The 24,772-nt window shown below is 52.0% G+C and overlaps 1 protein-coding gene and 1 long non-coding RNA gene across 7 annotated transcripts in view; both read right to left on the bottom strand.

The window, feature by feature from the left end:
• Positions 1 to 15,611, bottom strand: part of SBNO1 (strawberry notch homolog 1) — a 66,595-nt gene extending 50,984 nt beyond the window's left edge. For all 4 annotated transcript variants that reach the window (XM_008251628.5, XM_089323016.1, XM_017339366.4 and 1 more), the window contains exons 1-2: positions 15,457 to 15,611; positions 1,522 to 1,653 (exon numbers count right to left, since the gene is read on the bottom strand). In XM_008251628.5, the coding sequence (XP_008249850.2) occupies positions 1,522 to 1,653 (132 nt within the window). In that variant the 5' untranslated portion in view covers positions 15,457 to 15,611. The remainder of the gene's footprint in view (positions 1 to 1,521; positions 1,654 to 15,456) is intronic.
• Positions 15,612 to 18,371: 2,760 nt separating this feature from the next.
• LOC138847429 (uncharacterized) overlaps positions 18,372 to 24,772 on the bottom strand; it is an 11,369-nt gene continuing 4,968 nt past the window's right edge. For 2 of the 3 annotated variants that reach the window (XR_011385253.1, XR_016227089.1), the window contains exon 2: positions 18,372 to 18,641. This is a non-coding gene — a long non-coding RNA (uncharacterized LOC138847429). Of the gene's footprint in view, positions 18,642 to 18,975; positions 19,697 to 24,772 lie in introns of those variants that run through there. The other variant, XR_016227090.1, reaches the window with a different exon arrangement.

The following is a 24,772-nucleotide window of genomic DNA, read 5'->3' as shown; positions in this document are numbered from 1 at the left end:
AGATATCCCGAGTGCTTGGGCCTCTGTACCCGTGAGGGAGACCTTGAAGAAGCTCCTGAGCCACCCAGCTCCAGCCATTGCAGCCATTTGGGGAGTAAACCAGAGGATGAAGATCTTGGTCTCTCCCTCTCTAACTCAGCCTCTTAAATAAATAAATAAACCTTAAGAAATAAAAGACAGCTATAAAGGAGATAATGATCCACAAACACCAAACAATTCATCTTCAGCTATTTGGGGCGTGAACCAGTTGATGGAGGCCCTCTCTGTCTCTACCTCTCTCTGTAACTGTCTTCCAGATAAGTAAAAGACAGAAAATGATGTCCTGGGCCTGCGCTGTGGCGCAGGTTAAGCACATGCCTGTGATTCTAGCATTCTATGTAAGAGAGCTGGGGACGGGGCCCGCGCCATGGCACAGCGAGTAAAGCCAAGCCTAAGGTGCCAGCATTCCATACTGGCACCAGTTCAAGTCCCAACTGCTCCACTTCCAATCCAGCTCCCTGCTAATGCTCCTGGAAAGCAGTGGAAGATGGCCCAAGTGCTTGGGCCCCGCACTCACATGGGAGACCTGGAAGAAGCTCCTGGCTGCTCCTTGCCCCCAACATGGGAGACATGGATGGAGTTCCAGGCTCCTGGCGCAGCCCAAGTTATTGTAGCTATCTGGGGAGTGAACTAGCTGATGAAAGATTTCTCTCACTCTGTCTCTTCCTTCTGTCTGTTTTCAAATAAATCTTTTTTTTTAAAGGGGGGGTTTCCTTGCAAATATCTCCCTCATGAAAGAACAACACTCAACCTAAAAATAACAGTCACAAGTATATTTAAAAGTAAGTTTTACAAATATTCACTTAAGTGGAGATTATGAATTAATAAAATATACCAGGACTGGCGCTGTGGTGTAGCAAATAAAGCTGCCAGCCGCCTGCAGTACTGGCATCCTATATGGGTGCCAATTCGAGTCCCGGCTGCTCCACTTCCGATCCAGCTTTCTGCTATGGCCTGGTAAAGCAGTAGAAGACGGCCCAAGTCCTTGGAACCCTGCATCCCTATGGGAGACCTAGAAGAAGCTCCTGGCTTAGCATCAGCACAGCTCTGGCCATTGTAGCCAACTGGGGAGTGAACCGGTGGATAGAAGACCTTTCTCTCTCTCTCTCTCTCTCTCTCTGCCTTTCCTTCTCTTGTGTAACTATGACTTTCAAATAAATAAATCTTTTAAAAAAATATCCCTGGAGCAGATGTAGTGGTACAGTGAGTAGGTTAAGTTACTGCTTGAGAAACCTGCATCCCATATCTGAATGGCCGTTCAGTGTCAGATACTCCACTTCCAACCCAACTTATTGCTAATCTGTCCTGGGAGGCCCCTGCCAACCATGAGAGAGAATCAGATGGAGTTCTGGGCACCTGGCTTCAGCCTGGCCCAGCCCTGGATGTCACAGCCACATGGGGAGAGAACTTTTAATAGAAGAAAATACATAAACATTTTGGGGGGGAACCTACTCCTTAACAGAGCCTATGGAAAACCCTTACCTGCTGAACTGGTGGAGTGGGTGTTGGAGTTCCAAGTCCCGCATCTCCACCATCAATATCAAAGAGGTCATTTGGGCTAATTCCACTCTCACTCAAAGCAGCAAGCAGTAAATCTTGCCCTGGTTCCACCATCTTTAAAAAAAAAATTAAATATTAACATAAAAATTGAAGTGACATGTGTTCCTCTTACCAGGTCTATTCATTCAGTATTTATCAAGAACTTGGTGTTAGGCAAAATATAAGAGAACTATTCTCTGTTCTCCAGAAGCTCATACAGAAACAGAGGACAGAAAAGTAGGTAACCACAGCAAGAGTGTATTTCATGCCTAAAAGTACTGTGAGACAAATGACGATGGAGCAGATCACACCTGCGCAGGCACTCCTAAGAACTACAGCTGGAGCAACTACATAGGTATGAACACTCGGGACAGAAGCAAAGGGTCTCACGCAGGAGATGCAGGTATCATCCACAGCTCTGTCCACCATCCTGGGGGGGGTGTCATTCAAATCTTGGGGTATTACAGGTTACCAAAGGGTTTTTAGATGGAGAACTGCTTGAGACAGATCTGAGATTTAGATTACTCAAAAGCAATGTGGGGGGTCTGCACTGCAGTGGGGAAAGCCACCGCCTGCAGTGCCGGCATCCCATATAGGCTCCGGTTCTGGTCCCAGCTGCTCCCCTTCCGATCCAGCTCTCAGCTATGGCCTGAAAAAGCAGAAGATGGCCCGAGTCCATGGGCCCCTGCACCCGTGAGGGAGAGCTGGAAGAAGCTCCTGGCTTAAGAACAGCGCAGCACCGCCATTGTGGCGATCTGGGGAGTGAACCAGCGGATAAAGACCTCTCTCTGCCTTTGCGTCTCCATAACTCTGCCTCTCAAGTAAATAAATAAATAAATAAATCTTGGAAAAACTGAAAGGGAAAGTAAAACCAGAAACAGGAAGACACCACAGAAAACTATTCCAGGGGCCAGCGCTGTGGAGTAATGGTTTAAAGTCACAGCCTGTAGCACCAGCATCCCATATGGGTGCCGGTTCGAATCCCAGCTGCTCCACTTCCAATACAGCTCCCTGCTGTAGCCTGGGAAAGCAGAGGATGGCCCAAGCGCTTGGGCCTCTGCACGCACGTGGGAGACTTGGAAGAAGCTCCTGGCTCCTGCTTTTGGATCAGCACAGCTCCAGCCGCCACAGAATCTGGGGAGTGAACCAGCGGATGCATGACCTCTCTCCCTCTCTCTCCCTCCCTCCCACCCCCTCCCCCCCACCTCTCCTTCTCTCTGTGTAACACTGATTTTTAAATAAATAAATACATGCTTTTAAAAAAGATTCAACCACTATTAAAAAAATAAAAACAAAAGCAAAACAGTGTTCCAGCAGAGCAGAGCAGAGGAGAGATGATGTTATAACCACAGGGAAGAGAGACAAAGAGGGAGTGACTTCCAGGACACTCAGGAGGAAGAATCTACCCACCGGACTTGGTGGAAGGAGTATGAAGCACATCAGCGCAGCTCCGGCCACTGCAGCCAACTGGGGAGTGAACCAGTGGATGAAAGACCTCTCTCTCTCTCTGCCTCTCCTTCTCTCTCTGTGTAACTCTGACTCTCAACAAATATAATCCTAGGAGCCAGAACAACATAGTCTACCACGAAAATGGATTTTTACCCATTTTACAAAAAGGAAAAAAGAAACCTAACAGGCTTTCTCAATTTTAACTTTCCTCATTAATTTCATTGAAATAATTTACTTAACAAAAATACTTCAAAAAACTGTGAAAATGGAATTAAAAGTATATTCTGATGCAAAAAAAATCCAGGAATCCATGAATACAAGGCATCTTCAAAAATCCATGGGAGGGTCCAACACTGTGGCTTGGTAGGTTAAACCTCTGCCTGCCGCGCCAGTTCGAGTCCAGCTGCTCTACTTCTTTTTTTTTTTTTTTTAAGTTTTTTATTTATTATTTTGAGAGGTAGTGTTACAGACAGTGAGGGGGAGAGACAGAGAAAGGTCTTCCATCTGCTGGCTCACTCCCCACATGGTTGCAACAGCTGGAGCTGTACCAATCCCAATCCGAAGCCAGGAGCAGGTGCTTATTCCTGGTCTCCCATGGGAGTGCAGGGGCCCAAGAATTTGGGCCATCTTCTACTGCATTCCCAGGCCACAGCAGAGAGCTGGATCAGAAGTGGAGCAGGGTCCAATGCCATGGCGCAGTAGGTTAATCCTCTGCCTGCGGCACTGGCATCCCATAGGGGCGCCGGTTCTAGTCACGGCTGCTCCAGACCTCTGTTTCTCCCTATCTAACTCTGCCTCTCAAATAAATAAATCTCAAAAGAAAAATTTGGGGGCAGAGGCTGACGCTGTGGCACAGTGGGTTAAGTACCTGCCTACAGTGCCAGCATTCCATACGGGCACTAGTTCAAGTCCCAGCTGTTCCACTTCCAATCCAGCTCCCTGCTGATGGCCTGGGAATGCAGTGCAGGATGGCCCAGGAAGGGGCTCCTGGTTCCTGGCTTCAGATCAGCTCAGCTCCAACAGCCACCTGGGGAGTGAACCAGCAGATAGAGGACCTCTCTCTCTGTCTGTAACTCTGCCTCTCATGCAAATAAATAAATTTAAGATTATTTGAAAGAGTTACACAGAGAAGGAGAGGCAGAGAGGCAGAGAGACAGAGAAAGTTCTTCCAACTGCTGGTTCACTCCCCAATTGTCCCCAATGGCCAGAGCTGTGCAGAACCAAAGCTAGGAGCTTCTTCCGGGTCTCCCATGTGAGTGCAGGGGCCCAAGGACTTGGGACATCTTCTACTGTTTTCCCGGGCCATGGCAGAGAGTTGGATTGGAAGTAGAGCAGCCAGAAATCGAACCAGTGCCCATATGGATGCCGGCACTACAGGGGGCAGCTTTACCAGCTATGCCACAGTGCCTGCCCCAGTAAATAAATAAATTAAAAAAAAAAAAAAAAAAAAAAAAAAACCTGGGCGCTGGTACTGCGGCATCGCAGATAAAGCTGCCGCCTGCAATGCCGGTATCCCATATGGGTGCTGGTTCGAGTTCTGGCTGCTCCACTTCCTTTTTTTTTGACAGGCAGAGTGGACAGTGAGTGAGAGACAGACAGAAAGGTCTTCCTTTACCGTTGGCTCACCCTCCAACAGCCGCTGCGGCTGGCACACCGCGCTAATCCAAAACCAGGAGCCAGGTGATTCCTCCTGGTCTCCCATGCGGGTGCAGGGCCCAAGCACGTGGGCCATCCTCCACTGCACTCCCTGGCCACAGCAGAGAGCTGGACTGGAAGAGGGGCAACCGGGACAGGATCCGGCACCCCGACCGGGACTAGAACCCAGTGTGCTGGTGCAGCAGGCGGAGGAGTAGCCTATTGAGCTGCGGCACCAGCCACTCCACTTCCTATTGATCCAGCTTCCTGCTAATGCGCCTGGGATAGCAGTGAAGACGGCCCACGTCCTTGGGCTCCTGCAGCCACATGGGAGACTCTGAAGAAGCTTCAGGCTCCTGGCTTTGGATCGGCCCAGCTCTGGCTGTTGCAGCCATCTGGGGACTGAACCAGCAGATGGAGGACCTCTCTCTCTCTCTTCCTCTCCCTGCCTATGCCTCTCTGTAGGTCTGCCCTTCAAATAAAAAATCTTTAAAAAAAAAATCATGGGAAGTGTTCTCTTCCTCTCTGCAACTGTCATTCAAATAAATAAATCTTAAAAAGCAGAGGGAGGATTGGAATTGATGGGACCCAGTGTGGCCTAGCAGGTAGAGTGATGCCTGTGATCCAGAATACCAAATGAGTGCCAGTTCGAATCCCGGCTGCTCCACTTGTGATCGAGCTCCCTGCTAATGAACCTAGGAAAAATTCCAGAAGATGGCCCAAGTGCCTGAGTTCCTATAACCATGTGGGAGACCCAGATGGAGTTCCTGGCTCCTCATTTCAGGCTAACCCAGCCCTGGCCATTGCAACCATTTGGGGATCTTCCATCCAACAGATGGAAGATCTCTGTCTCAGCCTCTAACTCTGCCTTTCAAATATATAAATCTTTTCTTTCAAAATCAGGAAAATGTGTACATTAAGAGAAAACTAGGGTAGGCACTGTAGTGCAGTGAGCTGAGCCACTGCTTGCAATGCCTGAATCCCAGATGCTCTGGTCCGGACCCACCTTCCTGCTTAATGTATCCTCAGAGGTAACTGCTGATGGCCTCGGTGTTTGGGCCCCTGACACATACATGGAAACGCAGATGGAGTCCCTGGTTCCTGGCTTCTGCATGGCCCAGCCCTGAATGTTGTGAGCATTTGGGAAATAAACCAGTAAATGGAAGATCTTTCTCTTTCTGTCATTCCACCTTTTTTTTTTTTTTTAAACAGGCTGAGTGGACAGTGAGAGAGAGAGACAGAGAGAAAGGTCTTCCTTTTGCCGTTGGTTCACCTTCCAATGGCCGCCGCGGCCGGCGCGCTGCGGCCAGCGCACTGCGCTGATCCAAAGGCAGGAGCCAGGTGCTTCTCCTGGTCTCCCATGGGGTGCAGGGCCCAAGCACCTGGGCCATCCTCCACTGCACTCCCTGGCCACAGCAGAGAGCTGGCCTGGAAGAGGGGCAACCGGGACAGGATCCGGCGCCCCAACCAGGACTAGAACCCAGTGTGCCGGCGCCGCAGGCGGAGGATTAGCCTAGTGAGCCACGGCGTCGGCCAGGTCTACTTTCAATCCAGCTCCCTGCCTACGTTTTTTGGGTCCCCATCACATGTGAGACCAAGAAGCTGGCTCCAACCTCAGTCCTGACCATTGTGGCCATCTGGGAACTGAACCCATGTGGGAGACTGGGAAGAAGCACCTGGCTCCTGGCTTCAGATTGGCACAGTTCCAGCCATTATGGCCATTTGGAGAGTGAACCAACAGAAGGAAGACCCTTCTGTCTCTCCCTCTCACTGTCTGTAACTCTACCTCTCAAATAAAATAAAATCTTTAAAAAACTAAATACTGAAATTACTTATTTATATTTGAAGCAAAAGTACACTGCTTTAAACCAAGGATTCCAAACTACAGATCACAGAGACCTTTGGAGGTCAAGCAATTAATTTGTCCTATATACACCAAAACCTAATTATACTCAAAAGTACAGAGACATCTTTAATTAAAGAAATGAGAATCACTGAAAAGTGTTACTACATGCACAAGAGCTTTTCAAAATGTTTCCTAACAAGGAGCATTAAAAGTACAAAAACAGAGACTAAAGCCATCGCCTACAGTACCAGGATCCCACATGGGCGCAGGCTGGAGTCCCAGCTGCTCCACTTCTGATGCAGCTTCCTGCTAATGTGCCTGGGAAGGCATGGAGGATGGCCCAAGCACTTGGGACCCTGCACCCATGTGGCAGATCCAGATGAAGCTCCTGGCTTCGGTCTACTCCAGCCCTGGCCGTTGTGGCCATTTGAGGACTTAACCAGTGGATGAAAGACCTCTCTCTCTGCCTCTCCCTCTCTTGTATTTCCACCTTTCAAATAAAGAAATAAATATTAATAAATAAAAAGTTAAAATATCAACATTGAAGGCAAAATCCTGGAGATTTCTGATGCTCATACAAGAAAACACAGCAACAGTTTAAACTACACATAAGTGCCCAGCTCAGAATTCACTATAGGAACTACAATTAGGTTTAACCATTCTGCAATCTATTCATGTTTCAAAACATGTTGCATATCGTAAATATATAGTTAATTAAATGAATGAACAACAAGACCCGCTGACCTCAGTAGTGACAAAATGAACAAGACGGGGCTGGCGCTGTGGCACAGAGCAGGTTAACGCCCTGGACTGAAGCACTGGCAACCCATATGGGAGCTGGTTCGAGACTTGGCTGCTCCACTTCCTATCCAGCTCTCTGCTATGGCCTGAGAAAGCAGTGGAAGATGGCCCAAAGTCCTTGGGCCCTTGCACCCACATGGGAGACCTGGAAGATGCTCCTGGCTCCTGGCTTCAGATCGGTGCAGCTCCAGCTGTTGCTGCCAGTTTGGGAGTGAACCAGCTGATGGAAGACTTCTCTCTCTCTCTGCCTTTCCTCTCTCTGTGTAACTCTTTCAAATAAATAAATAAATCTTTAAAAAAAAAAAAAGACTTTAATCTTACTTTTTTTTTTTTTTTTTTTTTTTTGACAAGCAGAGTGAACAATGAGAGAGAGAGAGAGAAAGAAAGGTCTTCCTTTTACCGTTCATTCACCCTCCAGTGGCCGCTGCGGCCGGCGCACTACGCTGATCCGACGGCAGGAGCCAGGTGCTTCTCCTGGTCTCCCATGGGATGCAGGGCCCAAGTACTTGGGCCATCCTCCACTGCCTTCCCGGGCCACAGCAGAGAGCTGGCCTGGAAGGGGGCAACCGGGACAGAATCCGGCACCCCGACCGGGACTAGAACCTGGTGTTTTGGCACCGCAGGCGAAGGATTAGCCTAGTGAGCCGCGGCGCCGGCCTTACATACATCTTAAAAACAAACAATGTTAGGGATCCTTTTTTAGTCAACTGGGCACAAATTTTCTACTTAATCCTTTTGCAGAGAAGGGGAGATGATATACAGCAAGAAATGTTACCCGATTCTCTAACTCCATTAGACTGAAACAGGGCAAGGCTCCTCTTGCTGAGTTCTAATGAGTAAAATTCACAGATGTGAGCGATAGAAGGGACTTAGCTACTGAGCGGGATGCACAGCTCCAAGCAGATAGAAGGGATGTATCTTCAAGGCAGTGTCGTATCACAGTCGTGCAGGAGACAATGGGGTCAGAAAGACTGCCTGGGTTCAGACACTGGGCACATGACCCACTCCTGGCATGATACGATCCAAAATAACCTCCTGACTCAGTTTCCTCATCTTAGAATAAAAATAAAACTAGTACTTCCCTTATAGTACTTGTTGAGTAGTAAAAGTTATATTACCTGGAGCAAATGTTTACTTCTACCTATTAACAATCATTTTGATAAATATTAGTGTTGTGTTCAAAAAGAGATGGTTTCTTCAGGATCAATGATGTAACACTTTATTTCCCAAAACATAAACTTGTTAGCGATCTTCTCAATAATTAAATACAAGTTACCATTATATTAAAAGTGCCACACATACAATTTGCCCAGTATTGTCTCTAAAAGAAATCAGCAGACATTTTTAAAATGTGGACTTAAGGGGCTATTCGTGGCTTAGCAGGTAAAGCCATTGCCTGCAATGCAGCCACCCCATATGGGTGCTGGTTCTTGTCCCACCTGCTCTACTTCCTATCTACTCCCTGCTAAAGGCCTGAGAAAAGCAGGGGAGGCTAGCCCAACTGTTTGGGTCTCTCTCACCCACGTGGGAGACCCAAATGATGCTCCGAGCTTCGGCCTGGTTCAGCCCCAGTCACTGCAGGCATGTGGGGAGTGAATCAGTGGACTGAAGATGTCTATCTCTTTCTGTCTCTCCCTCACTCCCTGCAACTCTCTCAAATACATCAATCTTAAAAAAAAATTAAATGTGCAATTAGCAAATATCTTTGCTTTGAGGAACAGGAAAAAGTATTTTCTCAGGGGCCGGCACTGTGGCACAGCAGGTTAAGCCACCATCTGCAGCACCAGCACCCCATGTGGGCAGCCAGTATGAGTCCCAGCTGCTCCACTTCCAATGCAGCTCCCTGCCAATGCAGCTAGGAAGCCAGTGGAAGATGGCCCAAGTGCTTGCTGAGAAAGGATCTCCTACGCCCACAAGGGAAACCTGGATGAAGCTCCTGGTTCCAGCTCTTGGCCAGGCTCAGTCCTGGCCACTGGGGCCATTTGGGGAGTGAACCAGTGAACCAGTCTTCCATCTGCTGGTTCACTCCCCAAATGGCAGCAATGATTAGTTGGGCCAGACTAAAGCCAGGAGCCAGGAGCCAGGAACTCCACCCAAGCCTCCCACATGGTGGCAGGGACCCAAGTACTTGGGCCATCTTCCACTGCCTTCCCAGGAGCATTAGCAGGGAGCTGGACCAGAAGGTGAGTGGCCAGGACTCTCCGGGATTCTAGCATGCCAAGTGGTAGCTTAACACACTGCAACACAATCAGTCATGGCAGCAGTTTAAATATATACACATGCAGGGGCTGGCACCGCGGCTCAGCAGGTTAAAGCCCTGCCCTGAGTGCCAGTATCTCATATGGGCACCAGTTTGAGTCCCAGCTGCTCCTCTTCCAACCAGCTCTCTGTTATGGCCTGGGAAGGCAGAAGATGGCCCAAGCGTTTGGGCCCCTGCACCCACATGGGAGACCCAAAAGAAGCTCCTGGCTCCTGGCTTCAGATTGGCACAGCTCCAGCTGTTGCAGCCATCTGGCAAGTGAACCAGTGGATGAAAGACCTCTCTCTCTCTCCTCTGTGTAACTCTTTTAAATAAATAAATAAATCTTAAAAAAAAAAAAAAAAAAAGGCAAAGGGAGTGAGTGCCTAAAAAAGCACACAAAATATATATACACATATTGGGGAGGGGGTGCATTTGTCAATGATTAGGATACCTTAGATAATCGCATCTCATATCTAATGCCTCCTAAGTTTTTCTGCTTTTGATCCTGGTTCCTGCTAATGGAAATCCTGGAAGGCAGCAGAATGATGGCTCAAGTACTTGAGTCCTTGCCACCCACTAGGGAGACCTAGACTCAATTCCAGGATCCTAACTTCACTCCAGCCAAGCCCTGGCTGTTGTAGGCTTTTGAGAGTGAACCAGCAGATGGCAGATCTCTGCAGGCAGCAAGCACTGGGACACAGTGGCTAATCTGCTGCTTGCAAGCCAGCATCCCATATTGAACAAGTCTCTGTGTCTCGGCTTCTGATCCAGCTCCCTGCTAATACACCTGAGAAAGCAGTGGAGGATGGCCCAAGTACTTGGATCCCTACCACACTCCTGGAAGTCCTGGATGGAGTTCTTGGCTTTGGCCTAGCCTGGCCTTGACAGTTTGGGGCCATTTAGGCATTGAACCAGCAGATGGAATCTCTTTCTCTCCCCCCCACCCCACCTTTCAAATGAATAAATCTTTTTTTTTTTTTACTTAAATATTTATTTAAGTCAGAGTTGCACAGAGAGTGGAAGAGACAGAGAAGAGAGGGAGAGAGAGAATCTTCCACCTGCTGATTCATTCCCCAAATGGCCCCAACAACTGGGGCTGGGTCAGGCTGAAGCCAGGAGTTGGGAACTTCTTCCAGATCTCCAACATGGGTGCACAGTCCCAAGTACTAGGGCCATCTTCCACTGTTTTCCCAGTTACATTAGCAAGAAGCTGGATCAGAAGTGGAGCAGCTGGGTCTCAAGCCTGAGCCCATATTGTATGCTGGCGTTGCAGGTGGCGGCTCTACCTGCTATGACACAATGCAGGCACTTCAAATTAATAAATCTTTTTTTTTTTTTTTTTGATAGGCAGAGTGGACAGTGAGAGAGAGAGACAGAGAGAGAAAGGTCTTCCTTTGCCGTTGGTTCACCCTCCAATGGCCGCCGCTGCAGCCGGCGCACCGCGCTGATCCGATGGCAGGAGCCAGGATCCAGGTGCTTTTCCTGGTCTCCCATGGGGTGCAGGGCCCAAGCACCTGGGCCATCCTCCACTGCACTCCCTGGCCATAGCAGAGAGCTGGCCTGGAAGAGGGGCAACCGGGACAGAATCCGGCGCCCCGACCGGGACTAGAACCCGGTGTGCCGGCGCCGCAAGGTGGAGGATTAGCCTATTGAGCCACGGCGCCGGCTCAAATTAATAAATCTTAAAAAACATTATAAAGATATCAGATAAATGAAAAGATAGTAATAACAAAGTTAATTATGGGTCGCTGCTGTGGTATAGTGAGTTAGGCCACTGCCTGTAATGCCGCTGGTTCGAGGCCCAGCTGCTCCATTTCCCATCCAGCTCTCCGCTATGGCCTGGGAAAGCAGTGGAAGATGCCCAAGTCCTTGGACCCTTGCACCCGTGTTGGGGACCCGGAGGAAGCTCCTGGTTCCTGGCTTCGGATCAGCCCAGCTCCGGCCGCTGTGGCAAATTGGGGAGTGAACCATCATGGAGGATCTCTCTCTCTGCCTCTCCTCTCTGTGTAACTCTGACTTTCAAATAAACAATTCTTTAAAAGAAAAACAAAAGAAAGAAAAGAAAGTTAATTACAAGTGGGCATTTGGACAGTGGTTAAGATGCTGCTCAGGGGACACAGCGAGTAAAGCCTCCACCTGCAATGCTCTCATCCTGTATGAGCGCCAGTTTGAGCCCTGGCTGCTCCACTTCCAAGCCAGCTCCCTGCTAATGCGCCTGGGAAAGCAGCACAAGATGGTCCAAGAGCTTGTGCTGCCGCACCCATGTGGGAGACCCAGAACAGCAAGAGGCTCCTGGCGTGGGCTCCAGCTGTTGAGGCCACCTGGGTAGTTAACCAGCAGATGAATGATCTTTCTCTGTCTCTCTTTTCTTTTTTTTTAAGATTTATTTATTTCAGAGGCAGAGACACAGACAGAGAAAGGTCTTCTATCCATTGGCTCATTCTCCAGACGGCCGCAACAGCTAGAGCTGCACTGATCCGAAGCTAGGAGCCAGGAGCCCCCTCGGGGTCTCCCACGTGGGTACGTGGGCCCAAGAACTTGGGCCATCCTCCACTGCTCTCCCAGGCCACAGCAGAGAGCTGGATTGGAAGTGGAACAGCCGGGACTCAAACCAGTGCCCATATGGGATGCCAGTACTGCAGGCGGCAGCTTTACCTGCTATGCCACAGTGCTGGGCCCCTCTCTTTTCTGTAACTCTTGCTTTCAAAAGAAAAATAAAAATCTTAAAAAAAAAAAAAATGCTGCTTGGGACACCCACATGCCATACTGAAGCGCCCAGGTTCAAGTACCTGTTCTGCTTCTGAGTCTAATTTCCAGGTAATACACACCCTAAAAGGTAGCAGGTGACAGCTAAAGTACCTGGGTCCAGCCATCCACGTGGAAAACTCACACTGAGTTCCTGGATCCTGGCATTGGTCTGGCCCAGTCCAGGTGACTAGGGAAATGAACCAGCGGATGGTGGTATCTCTCCATCTGTGTGGGTCTCTGCTTTTCAAATAAATACTAAAAACAACAAAAAAAGGTACCTAAGAACTTCCTTTACCCTACAAGGACATCATCTGTATTTTTCAACACCCAATGGCCCAGGGACCCTTGCTCAGTAAAGTGATCCCTCCAAGCAGAACCCTTAGAAAGAAGACATCCAGGAAGGAATGTGCAAATCATAAACAAAGTTTCAAAATCGGTTAATCCTCCACAGGCAGCGCTGGTCAGGCTGCTCCACTTCCCACCCAGCTCTCTGCTGTGGCCTGGGAGAGCAGTGGAGGATGGCCAGAGTCCCTGGGCCCCTGTACCCACATGGGAGACCCCAGAAGCTGCTCCTGGCTCCAAATCAGCTCAGCTCCAGCCGTTACGGCCGTTTAGAGTGAACCAGCAGATCAAAGACCTGTCTCCCTCTCACTGTCTGTAACTCTACCTCTCAAATAAGTAAATAAAATATTAAAAAAAAAAAGTAGAGTGACCCAAAAGCAAAGTTAACACAACTTTCTAGATCATCACTACCTGAAATCCAGATGCTAACCCTAATCCTATGTCTGTGGCTTCTTCCTCTTTTGATCTTCAAAATAATCGATGAGTCAATACTGCTCATCATCCCCTCATCACAAAGGAGAAACTGAGGCTTAAAAAGACAAACCTGACTGTAACAAGCACTGCACACCAGGAGGTCTGACTCCCACCCCCTTAAAACCCTTTCCTCTCTACTCCTAGCCCTATATGGAACCCTCCTCATCTTCAGGCTCGGAACAAAACATCTACTGACCATCTACAGGCTTCCGTTCTGGTCAGCATCCCCAGCCACCACCGTGCAACCACTATGTGCACTGTATCTGCACTACCTGGGCACAGCTGGGCACAGTTAGTGATCTAAAAGTGACTTAAATGTCTAGGAGATCTACAGGGCTCCATGCAACCCGACACCACTTTATGTGCAGAGCTTGGGATCCAGGATCCGTGGGGGTCCTGGAAGAAAACCAGAATTTTCCTAATAGGCTGGTCACAATATGTTAGTAGGTTATCAAATGAATTTTGTGTATCATTGCCAGCACTTTTTAATTCGATATTTCAAAAAGTGCATGGAAAATACATATTATGAAAAAATATCAATTTCAAATTTTACACACAAATAAACTTACAACTCCATTTTCCACAAATGTCTTAAGTACCCTCATGATATAGAAAATTAGTGTACAGCATTCAGAACACATTTCATGCAAAGTTTCTGTTTAATGTGTACATACTAGCTCACCATGTAAAACACAACTCTCATCATGAGCTACAATAAAACTGAAAATTACTACTGCAATCCAAACACTGCCTCCCAAGACACAGAAAAGCTAATCTGGTGGGCTTCACACCGTATCTTAGCCTTGAGGTAGAATCCCTGCCCTTCCATCTGCAATTTCAGCCCTCCCAAAGTTGTCCCTAGCACTGGGGGAGCTCCTGCCAGGAGATCTGTCAGTCAGCAAAGATAACCCCGAAAACTTCAGGATTACATCATCTTAGTTATTCATTGGCTAAACCGAAACCATTTCACTATTAAAAATGCATCTTCACACCAGCTTCAAGCAGGCCAGCCAGGGAACCCGCACGCCCGCCGCGGGGCAGGGGCTCACCCCAGACACCCGCACACCCAGATGGGTCTGTCACCAGCGCCCCCAAAGCAGAGAAGCCTCCCCAGAGCCCTGGCGCCAGGGCACGCCAGGGACGGACAGCAAGCTCTGCCCTGCCCTGCCCTCTGACGCTTCACCTGACAGCTCAAAGGGAAGACACGGGATTTTGAAGGAACTCTAAGCAAGCCGGGAGACGCACGCACGGCAGCGCTCCGGGCTCCGGGGGACCTCGGAGACGGTCCGTGCCGAGGCGCGCTCCTCCGGCAGCCCTGCGACTCCGCACCGGCTCGGCGGAGCCCCCGGCCCGCCCGGCCGCCCGCCCGGCCCGCAGCGCCGGGAACCAACTTTCAAAGGTCGGAGGGGACCAGTGTTTAACCTTCCCTCAGCACGTGTTCAGCACAAACTTCCGGGTGCGGCTACAATTGGCTGCGCAATTCATTGGATGGAGACGGCGCCTCGGCTCCCGTCTGCTCGCCCCTCTCCCCAGCCAGCGGAGCCCCAAAACAAAAGCCTCCCCCGGCCAACGCGGCACGCCCGAGCGAGGACCGCAACCCCGGCCCGCACGGCAGCACAAAGCCGCGGCGGCGAGCGCACGGGCCGCACGCCGGGGCCGGCCCCGACTCGGACCCCAAGGGTTCGGGAACACCCAAATCGCCCCAGCGGTTAAACCGACCCCCGGCCACGGCGGGGCGGCCCCCGGCCGGCTCTGCTCGGGGGAGCCTGACATGCTCGCTCCACCGAACACTCTCCGGGGGAGCAAGTCCCCAACCGCCGTCCCCCGAGCAGCGAGCCGGCTCCCCGGCCGCCGGCGGGGCGCGCAGGCAGCCCCCACGTGTCCACGCACGGTGCCCGGCGCCCACCGCCGGCAAGGGCTCGGGTGTAGGCAGGGCGCCCGCAGCCTCCCTCGCTCCCTCTGCCCAAGCCGCCCGCACGGCTCGGGCAGCGGCCGGACCCCACTCTGCTCGCGGGACGAACACAGGGCGCGACCCCGGTGCAGCCGGCGAGCGCTGCCCCTGCCCCTCGGTCCGGGGGGAGCCTCCCGCCCGGGACAGCGCCGAGCCCCACGAGCGGCGTCCGCAGGGCCCGGCGCGGACGGCCGCCGCCGGGACCGTGCCCCCCGAGGGTCCCGGAGCGCGGGGCGGCGGGGGTCGGCGAGCGCGGAGCGAGGCCCCAACCCGGGGTGAGGTGGCGGCGCCCCCCCCAGCCCGGCCCCACACGGACCCCGAGGAGGGTGGGAGTGGGAGGCTGTCCGGGAGGGGGAGTGGAAGCAGGGCAGGGCTGAGGGGAGGACTCACTTTCCCCGCGGGACCCGACGCCAGCACAGCTTCTCCCCGGCGACGAGAGCTTCGAGAGCCAGCGGCGGCCGGAGCGGAGGCGGCGGCGGCGGCGGTGGCGGCGGCAGCAGCGGCGTCCGGCTCTGCCTACCTCCCCGCCGCCATCTTGACGCCCCTCCCCCCAGCCCCCCCGCCCCTCGGGGAGGGGAGGGGGAGGGACGCCAGACGAGGCGCCGCGCGCAGGCAGCGCGCACCACGCCCCCACGTGACTTCCTCCGCCCCACCCCCACCCCCCCCGCCGCTCCCCCGCGCCCCGCCTCTCTCCTAGACGGAGGAAGATGATTCCCCCCCATCTCGGCCTCTCCGCGCCTTCGCCGCCAGAAACGGACTCCGCCGGCTCCTGCCGGCCCGGTACCAGTGGTTGGATCCAAGGGAATTCCGGAACCCAAACGGTCCATTTTCGCGGCTCTAGGGTGGGCGAGGGGTAAGGGGGCCGGGTTCCCGAGAAGGGGGAGGGGGGTAGGCGAAGGCCTCCGAGGAGAGTCACGTGTCTACTGTTTCCGCCGGCGCTCGCGGAGTACTCGCGAGAATTCCGTTCCCCCGCCCCGCCTCCTGCGGGCTGTCGGGAAGAAGGTCTGCGCCGGGTGCCGACAGGAGGTCGGCCGGTGGGACGTGCGCATGCGTCCCACACCTGCTTTCAAAGTCGGGCTAGGAGGGGCCCGAGGCTATTTTCGGAACCCTTTGGGTGGGTTGCGGCGACCCAGGAAGTCACCCAGTGGCGTATGTGTCCTTTTGAAAATCTCGTCCGTCCGTCCTAGAAGTAAAAAACCCGCGTATTCGTGGCGTGTCGGGCTCGCCGCAGGCGCTGGTGCCGCGCGTGACGGGGCCGGCCGGCCGGTGCGAGGCCACTGTCGCACCCCGAGGAGGGCAGGGCGCAGTCGGCCCCGCGGCTGCCGCCTCGCACGCACCGGGCCGCGCGAGGTGCGCCTGCCAGTCACCGCTCCCTGCAGCGCCCTGCCGTGCGACGAGCGTGAACTTTCTGGTCGCGCTTGGTAAAGTCGCTCTGGGCGCAGCTGGGGCGGTGGGCACGCGTGGGTGACTCTTGCCCCCTGCTGGCTGCGCGTCCCACCCAGTGCAGTCGCGACAAGGGTGCGCTCTCCAGAGAAGGCGGGTGGGGGAGCAGGCTTGGCGGGAGTGATTGGGATTACGGATCTTCCACTCACTGCTTGTCTACACACCTGAGATTGTATTACAAGTGGGTACTTCAGAAAGTTCGGGGCGAATGCGTGTGGTGACAAAAGGACGCATGGATTTCAGAATTTCCTTACACCAAAATAAACGGTTCTCTTAACTCCGTTTTCCGAGTGGAAGAGTCTGATAGGTATGTGGGTGCGTCTGTAAATAAGTGAGTGAGGGTTTAAAAGTGCGAACTGACCGCGTTGTGCATAATCGGCCCGTTTCCAATTCCCTTCATCCTCGCTCGACAAAGAACAATTCCAAGCAGGGACCTCGCCGCCTTGTGCATCGCTGTGCACTAGCCTGGCCTACGAGCAGTCAACTCGACTTGTGAAGGGAAGAAGCTGCAGAGAGATCTAAGGCAGCCCAGCAAACGCGGCGGTGCCTTTGGAGCTTGGCCAGCCGTCCCAGATTCCGGAAGTGAGACCCCACCTAGAAACCCACATACCCTATAAGGAACTTCCTGAGCCTGAGTCAGATCTCTGGTCATCCCTTCACCTGCAACCGAGCGTCAAGGTTGCGTTTCGGGTGCGTGTGTAGCGGGGCCTGTGCACACCCGGGTTGTGTACAAGGTCACTCGTTGTTTACAGAAGCAAAGATAGGGAACATTCACCCTTTCTTGGCCCTTGATCTTAGCCAAGAAGCAGTTGATTGGCGTGTTTTTGAAGGACGGGTTCAGCGAGGGCACTCCCTACCCTCCCGTGCAGCAGCCTCAGATACGGTTTGTTTGTGTGTACACAAACCCCTGCACGTCAACACAGCACTCGCATCAGTGTCTAAGAACTGAGATACTGAGGGTCAGGGTGGGAGGAAGTCTTACGGGTGCGCGCAGAGAAGAATTAGAGCTGGAAGCAGATATTTCAGAAAGTGCTTGGTCAGGCATTGTACTGGCGGTCTACACGACGCTTCTTACTTCATTCGACCAGTTACTACGTGCCACGGACTACGTGAGGCATCAGGGAAATGGGTTTTTTAAGATTTATCTCATCTATTGGAAAGAGTTACAGAGAGGTAGAGACAGAGAGAGGGGTAGGATATGGGTTTAAGAACAAGAAACGGGAAGGGGAAATGGTCCCTGCCCTGGAGATGAACGTCCTTGCGTTCTAGTAGACGTTAACCTCAAAAGCACACAAACTGGAATTACAACTGCAGTGCTACCAAGTGGGCCACACACGGGTAACAGCGTGTGGAACCTGGCCTCGACAGGGAAGTCAAAGAAGGCTTCCCCGGGGAAGTGACAGCTGAGATTTGAAAGGTGAGAGTGAACCAGGTGTGGAGACCAGGGCGGAGCAAGTCCAGACCCGGAAGCAGCAAAGCACCAGCGGGATGGTGAGAGGCGAGTCCACGAGACGCCAGCTCTCAGCTCCGCGCCCGGGCTGCTGTGCGCTGCCCCGAGGGGTGCGGAGGGAAGCAGCAAGGCTGCAGGAGGAGGCCCCCCGGCGGCTGCAGGTCTCTCCCGGCGTGCAGCTTTCCACACTTGCACAACTACCCCCACCCAGACACCAGCACAACTGGAACACAGACACACACCCTGCAGGCTCAGACAACACCAGCTGGGCAGAGCCCCCTCCATGGAGTTGGGGTTCAGCAACTGGGGCCATGCCTAAGTGACACCAGCCTTTCTGTGTCCCCTCCCCCTTCGTGGGGAGAGCTGCATGCAGTTGATACCTCTAGGAAGCCCTGAGGATCTCTGGGTAGCCTTTTGAATCACAATCAGTTTATTCCTAATTCATGAACTGTCTCCTGACTGAGCCTTGATTGACGGAACAGGTGAAGGAACTGCCAGTCGCGATAAGGTTTACAGGTGGACGCGGGCCTTTCTCAAGCGGTCTCTGGAATGTGGACTCTGTTCTGGGAGCCACCGGGAACCCCTCTTACACAGAGGACAGCTGTGGTCAGATGCGCCTTCTGGAAGCCGGGCGTCTGAGAACCGGAGTACAGGTACAGAGACCGAGAGGTGAGAGGAGAACCTGAAATGCAGAAAACGGCAGTGAAAGAGGCCAAGTACAGCCAATGTGTAGGAGGTAAAACTGGCAGTTTGCAGAGGGATTTGGGGGCCCCGGGTGGGGGGAGCTAGCACGACACCGTGACGCTGTTACCTGGGTAGGGGACTGTGCCATCGGCTGGAACTGACCTCAGGAGAAACAGGCTAACGGGATAACGGGACAGGTAATGAGTTTGGCTTTAGATGGGGAGAATGATTTACACCCTCTATTGCTGTGTGTTACAGACGCCCCCAAATGGCTAACACAACAAACGTCCGGCTGTTTCTCTAATTACGCAGGGCAGGCAGGGCTCACTTACGTGGGTGTGTCACCAGCTGATGGGTCAGCTGTGGGCTGGGCTCGGCCGGGATGCTGTGGCCTCTCCGTGGCACAAGGGTAGTGACTTAGGGCTCCCAAGAACAGAAAGGCAGAAGCTACTAAGCTCTCTTAAGTTGTCGTCTTTTTCTTTTTTTCTTTTCTTTTTTTTTTTTTTTTTTGACAGAGTGGACAGTGAGAGAGAGAGAGACAGAGAGAAAGGTCTTCCTTTGCCATTGGTTCACCCCCCCATGGCCGCCGCGGCCGGCGCACTGCGCTGATCTGAAGCCAGGAGCCAGGTGCTTCTCTTGGTCTCCCATGGGGTGCAGGGCCCAAGCACTTGGGCCATCCTCCACTGCACTCCCTGGCCACAGCAGAGAGCCGGCCTGGAAGAGGGGCAACCGGGACAGAATCCGACGTCCCGACCGGGACTAGAACCCGGTGTGCCAGCGCCACTAGGTGGAGGATTAGCCTACTGAGCCGCGGCGCCGGCCGCAAGCGGTCAGTTTTAAGACGAAGACTTGGGTCCAGCGCCGTGGCACAGTATGTTAATCCTCCACCTGCAGCACTGGCATCCCATATGGGTACTGGTTTGAGTCCTGGCTGCCCCTCTTCCAATCCAGCTCTCTGCTATGGCCTGGGAAAGCAGTAAAGATGGCCCAATTACTTGGGCCCCTGTACCCGCATTGGAGACCGGGAAGAAGCTCCTGGCTCCTGCTTCAGATTGGCACAGCCCCGGCGGGAGATGGCACAGCCGCTGTGGCCCGGCGCACCGCGCTGATCCAAAGGCGGGAGCCATGTGCTTCCTCCTGGTCTCTCATGTGGGTGCAGGGCCCAAACACTTGGGCCATCCTCCACTGCACTCCCGGGCCACAGCAGAGAGCTGGCCTGGAAGAGGGGCAACCGGGACAGAATCCGGCGCCCCGACCAGGACTAGAACCCGGTGTGCCGGCGCCACAAGGTGGAGGATTAGCCTAGTGAGCCGCAGCGCCGGCCTAAAATATACCTTTTCCCCAAAATTAATGTATTTATTTGCTTTGCCAGGTCATATCAGGGAGCAGGATTGGAAGTGGAAGAGCTGGGACTTGAACCGGTGCACACATGATGTGCTGACATTGCAAGCAGTAGTAGCTTTACCCACTACACCACAGCACCAGCCCTAGAATGATAATTTTTGAAACTTCTGCTTCTCTGTAACTCTGCCTTTTAAATAAATAAGTACATCTTTTAAAACAATTTTTAAAGATGTATTTATTTCTTTTACAGGCAGAGTTACAGACAGAGAGGGAGACAAAGAGAGAGGTCTTCAACTGCCGGTTCACTCCCCAGATGGTTGCAACGGCTAGAGCTGGGCCAATCCAAAACCAGGAACCCGGCCTTCCTTTGGGTCTCCCACATGAGTACAAGGACCTAAGCACTTGGGCCATCTTTCACTGCTTTCCCACACCGTTAGCAGGGAGTTGGATTGGAATTGGAGCACCCAGGAATTGAACTGGTGCCCATACAGGATACTAGCGCCACAGGTGGAGGCCTAACCTACTACACCACAGTGCCGGCTCCAAATATTTATTATATTTGAAAGGCAGATTTACAGAGAGAGAGAAAGAGAGAGATTCCATCTGCTGGTTCCTTCCCCAGATGACTGCAATGGCCAGTGCTGGGCCAAGCCAGAACCAGAAGCTTTCTCCAAGTCTTCCACATGGGTGGCAGGGGCCCAGCCACTTGGGCCACTTCCACTTCTTTCCCAGGTGCACTAGCAGGGAGCTGGATTGAAAGTGGAGCAGCCTAGAATTGAACTGGAAACCATATAAGATGCCAGTGTTGAAGGTAGCAACGTAACCTGCTCTGCCACAACGCCAGCCCCCCAAAATAAATAATTTTTAAAATGTATATTTGTTTTCATCCACTTGGAGGTAGCACAAAAGAGAGTAAGAGAGAAAGATCCTCTATCACTGATTCACTTCTCAAATGACTACAACATCAGGACTGGGCCAGGCTGAAGCCAAAGGCCTAGAACTCTACCCAGGTCTCCCGTACGAGTGGCGTGGGCCCCAGCAATGGAGTCATCATCTGCCTCTTGGATGTACTAGCAGAAAGCTCTATTGGAAGCAGAGGTGCCGGCAGATGCGCGTGTCCCAAGCAGCCACTTAAACCAGCTGTGCCACAACACCAAACACCATCTGTTGATTGACTCTGCAAGTGCCCAGAATTGCCAGGGCTGGGCCAAGGCCAAAATTGGGAGTCATGAATTCAATCCAGGTCTCCCTAGCAGGTGGCAGGAACCCAACTATTTGAGCCATCACCATTGCCTCCCAGTTAGCAGGAAGCTGGAGTCAGAAACCCAGGTATCACCATGCACTCAGATATGAACTGCTGGACCACATACCTGCTCGTTAGTTTCTCTCTCTCTGTCTCTTTATTGTAAAGGCAAAGAGACAGAGACAGAAATGTCTTTCATCCCCTGGTCCGCTCTCTAAATGCCTGCAATAGCCGGGCTGGACCACACCAACCCCAGAAGCCCAGAACTCATCGGAGTCTCCCGGCGAGTGGCAGGGACCCAGGCACGAGGGCCGTCGTCTGCTGCCCCGCAGAGCATGTGCGGGCAGGAGCTGGAGCTCAAGCCTGGGAGCCGAGGCTCCAACCGGGCTTTGTGATACGGGGTGCAGGTGTCCCAAAAGTGGGAACTTAGCTGCTGCACCAAGCACTCCTGCTCCCCCACTCCCCACTCCTCGACTCCCCCACCCCGCTCCACTTTTCTTAGAGGAAATGTGGGGAGGAAAGAAGCTATACTCCTCTGACAGATTAGAAAAAACCCTCATTGCACTTGAAAGCCCTTTGGGTCTCTGTCAAGGCTTTGACACTGTGCTGTTTATTCTCTCTGCACCCCGACAGGGAGCCTGGCTGGGGAACCTGTCTTGAAAAGCTACTGAATAGACAAGTTTTGATCTCACCGAAGGGAGGACGTGTTAATAACACCAAATCAGCAATTCACATAGATGCTCTTTTTAAAGAATTTTTTAAATTTGAAAAGCAGAGTTACACAGGAGAGGCAGAGAAAGAGAGAGAGATCTTCCATCCACTGGTTCACTCCCCTTATAGCTACAATGGCTGGGGCTGGGCCAGGCTGAAGCCATGAAACTGGAACTCCATCCAGGTCTCTCATGTGCATGCAGGGGCACAAGGACTTGGGCCATCTTCTGCTTTCCCAGGCACATTAGCAGGGAGCTGGGTCAGAATGCTCTTTTGTAACTTTGTTTAGCTGGCTACTAATGGCCAACCATTTCAAATTCCTACATCCCCATGTGCTTTGTCATTTTTAAAAATTATTTATTTATTTGAAAGTTACACAGAGCTAGAAGGAGAGGCAGAGAGAGAGAGAGGTCTTCCATCTGCTGGTTCATTCCTCAATTGGCCATAATAATCCGGAGCTGCACCAATCTGAAGCCAGGAGCTTCCTCTGGGTCTCCCACGTGGGCACAGGGGCCCAAGGACTTGGGCCATCTTCTGCTGCTTTCTCAGGCCATAGCAGAGAGCAGAAGTGGAGCAGCCGGGACTCGAACTGGCGTCCATTTGGGATGCTGGCACTGCAGGCAGCGTCTTTACCCGCTATGCCACAGTGTGTGTGTGTGACGGGGGTGTTATGTGCTTTTTGTTAATTGTCTCACTTAATCCCCACAACAAGGGGCCAGCATTCCGGCATTGTGGTGCAGCAGGTTAAAGCCCCGGCCTGAAGCAGTGGCATCCCATATGGGCACCTATTTAGTCCCAGCTGCTCCTCTTCCAATCCAGCTCTCTGCTATGGCCTGGGAAGGCAGTGGAAGATGGCCCAAGTTGTGGCCATCTAGGGAGTGAGCCACCGGATGGAAGACCTCTCTCTCTGTCTCTACCTCTCTCTGTAACTCTGTCTTTTAAATAAATTAAGGGGGGGGGCAGCATTGTGGCACAGCTGGTTAAGCTGTTCCTGCAATGCTGCTGGCATCCTATATGGGCATCTGGTGGAGTCCCAGGTGCTCCACTTCCAGTCCACCTCTGCTAATGCACGTGGAGAGGCAACAGAAGACGGCCCAAGTGCTTGGGCCCCTGCACCCATGTGGGAGACCCAGATAAAGCTCCTGACTTCAGCCTGGCCCAGGCCTGGCTGTTGTCTTTCGGGAAGTGGACCAGCTGATGGAAGATCTCTGTCTGTCTGTCTGTCTCTGCTTATCTCTCTGTAACTCTGCCTTTCAAATAAATAAATAAACCTAAAAAAAAACAAAAAAACACCAGAATCTTCAGTGAGCTCATGATGTAAACGTACAATCTACCGCCACTTGCTCTAGTTCCAAGTAGATTACACACACACATATATATACACATATATATAGATTCAGTGTATATATCACATATTCATGTAGTTAGGGCCAGCGCTGTGGCATGGTTGTGCACATATAGAGAATTTTATGTATTTATATATGCATGTATCTGTCTATAAATATATATACATACATAAATAATGCAAAGAAATGCATGCACAGTTACTTGCAGTAGCTGAGCTGAACAGGGTTACAGACCACAGTGGCGACTGGCTGCGGAGCTTCCTAATTCAGTCAGCCCTAGGGACCATGGGTTCCATATCTGTAGCTTCCACTAATCCCAGACCAAAAGTATGTGAGAAGAAATGCATCTGTTCTGTACTTTTCTTGTCATTATTCCCAAACAATATAGTGCAACAACTATTTATATATAGCATTTACATACTGTATTAGATACTATAAGTAATCTGGAAATGTATTAAAATATATGGGAGAATGTTCAATGCATAGATTATAAGCGCATACAATGCTTTTTTTAGTTTTATTTTTATTTATTTGAAAGGCAGAGTGGCAGAGACTCAGAGAGAGACTGTGCATACACTTGTTCATTCCTGAAATGCCCACAACAGCGAGGACTGAGCTGGGCTAAAGCCAGGAGCCCTGAGCTCCATCCGGGTATCCCACAGAGGTGTCTGGAACCCCTGTATTTGAGCCATCGCCTGCTTCTCCCAGGGTGTGTACTCTAGGCAGCTGGACCCACAGCAAAGCTGGAACTCTGATACATGCATATGTGGATGTCCCAGGTAGCCCAAGCCTTGCACCACAACACCAGCTCCAGCAATGCCATTTATAAAAGGGATTTGAACAGCTGAGGATTTTGGTAACACGGGTGTCCTGGACCTGTCTTCAGACACCAAGGGGTGACTGTACTCAGGTCTCACGAACATGAAGTATTTGATAACAGAAAATAGCTGGGCAAACAGGAACCTGAAAGTAACTCCAGACTAGGGAGAGTCGTCTTAGCACTGGTATGAGTGTGCTGACATGGTGTAGCCATCCCAGGGAACAGAGACTCTGTGAAGCAAATGCCGCAGAAATGAGCCCTGTTCTTCCAAGATCCCAAATCCCCAGACGGAGTGTGACTGATGTTGCTCTTTGCCGTGAGTCGCTGTTCAGGTTTGCCAGTCTATTCTGTGCTTACAAGCCTTAATGGCTTCCCACTGGACTCAGGATAGGAGTCAAAGTCCTTACTGCGACCTTTGTGTCCATCAGGGCCCAGGAAGCAAAACAGAGAATTTCAAACGGGAAGTTGGCAGCTGGTGTTGCGGTGCCGTGGATTAAGTGGTCACTTGCAGTGCTGGCATCTGATAGTGGGGCACCAGTGGACGTCTGCTCCGCTCCTCATCCAGCTTCCTGCTGCTGCACCTGGAAAGGCAGCCGAGGATGGCCCAAGTGCTCCGGCCCCTGCCAGCTGTGTGGGAGACCCAGACGCTTCCTGACTCCTGGCTT

The sequence above is a fragment of the Oryctolagus cuniculus genome, chromosome 21 (genome assembly GCF_051225735.1).
Source record: "Oryctolagus cuniculus isolate XC-2025 breed Fujian yellow rabbit chromosome 21, ASM5122573v1, whole genome shotgun sequence".
Classification (NCBI taxonomy): domain Eukaryota; kingdom Metazoa; phylum Chordata; class Mammalia; order Lagomorpha; family Leporidae; genus Oryctolagus; species Oryctolagus cuniculus.
The sequence above is the reverse complement of the archived record's forward strand: the minus strand, read 5'-3'. Positions and strand labels throughout refer to the sequence as shown.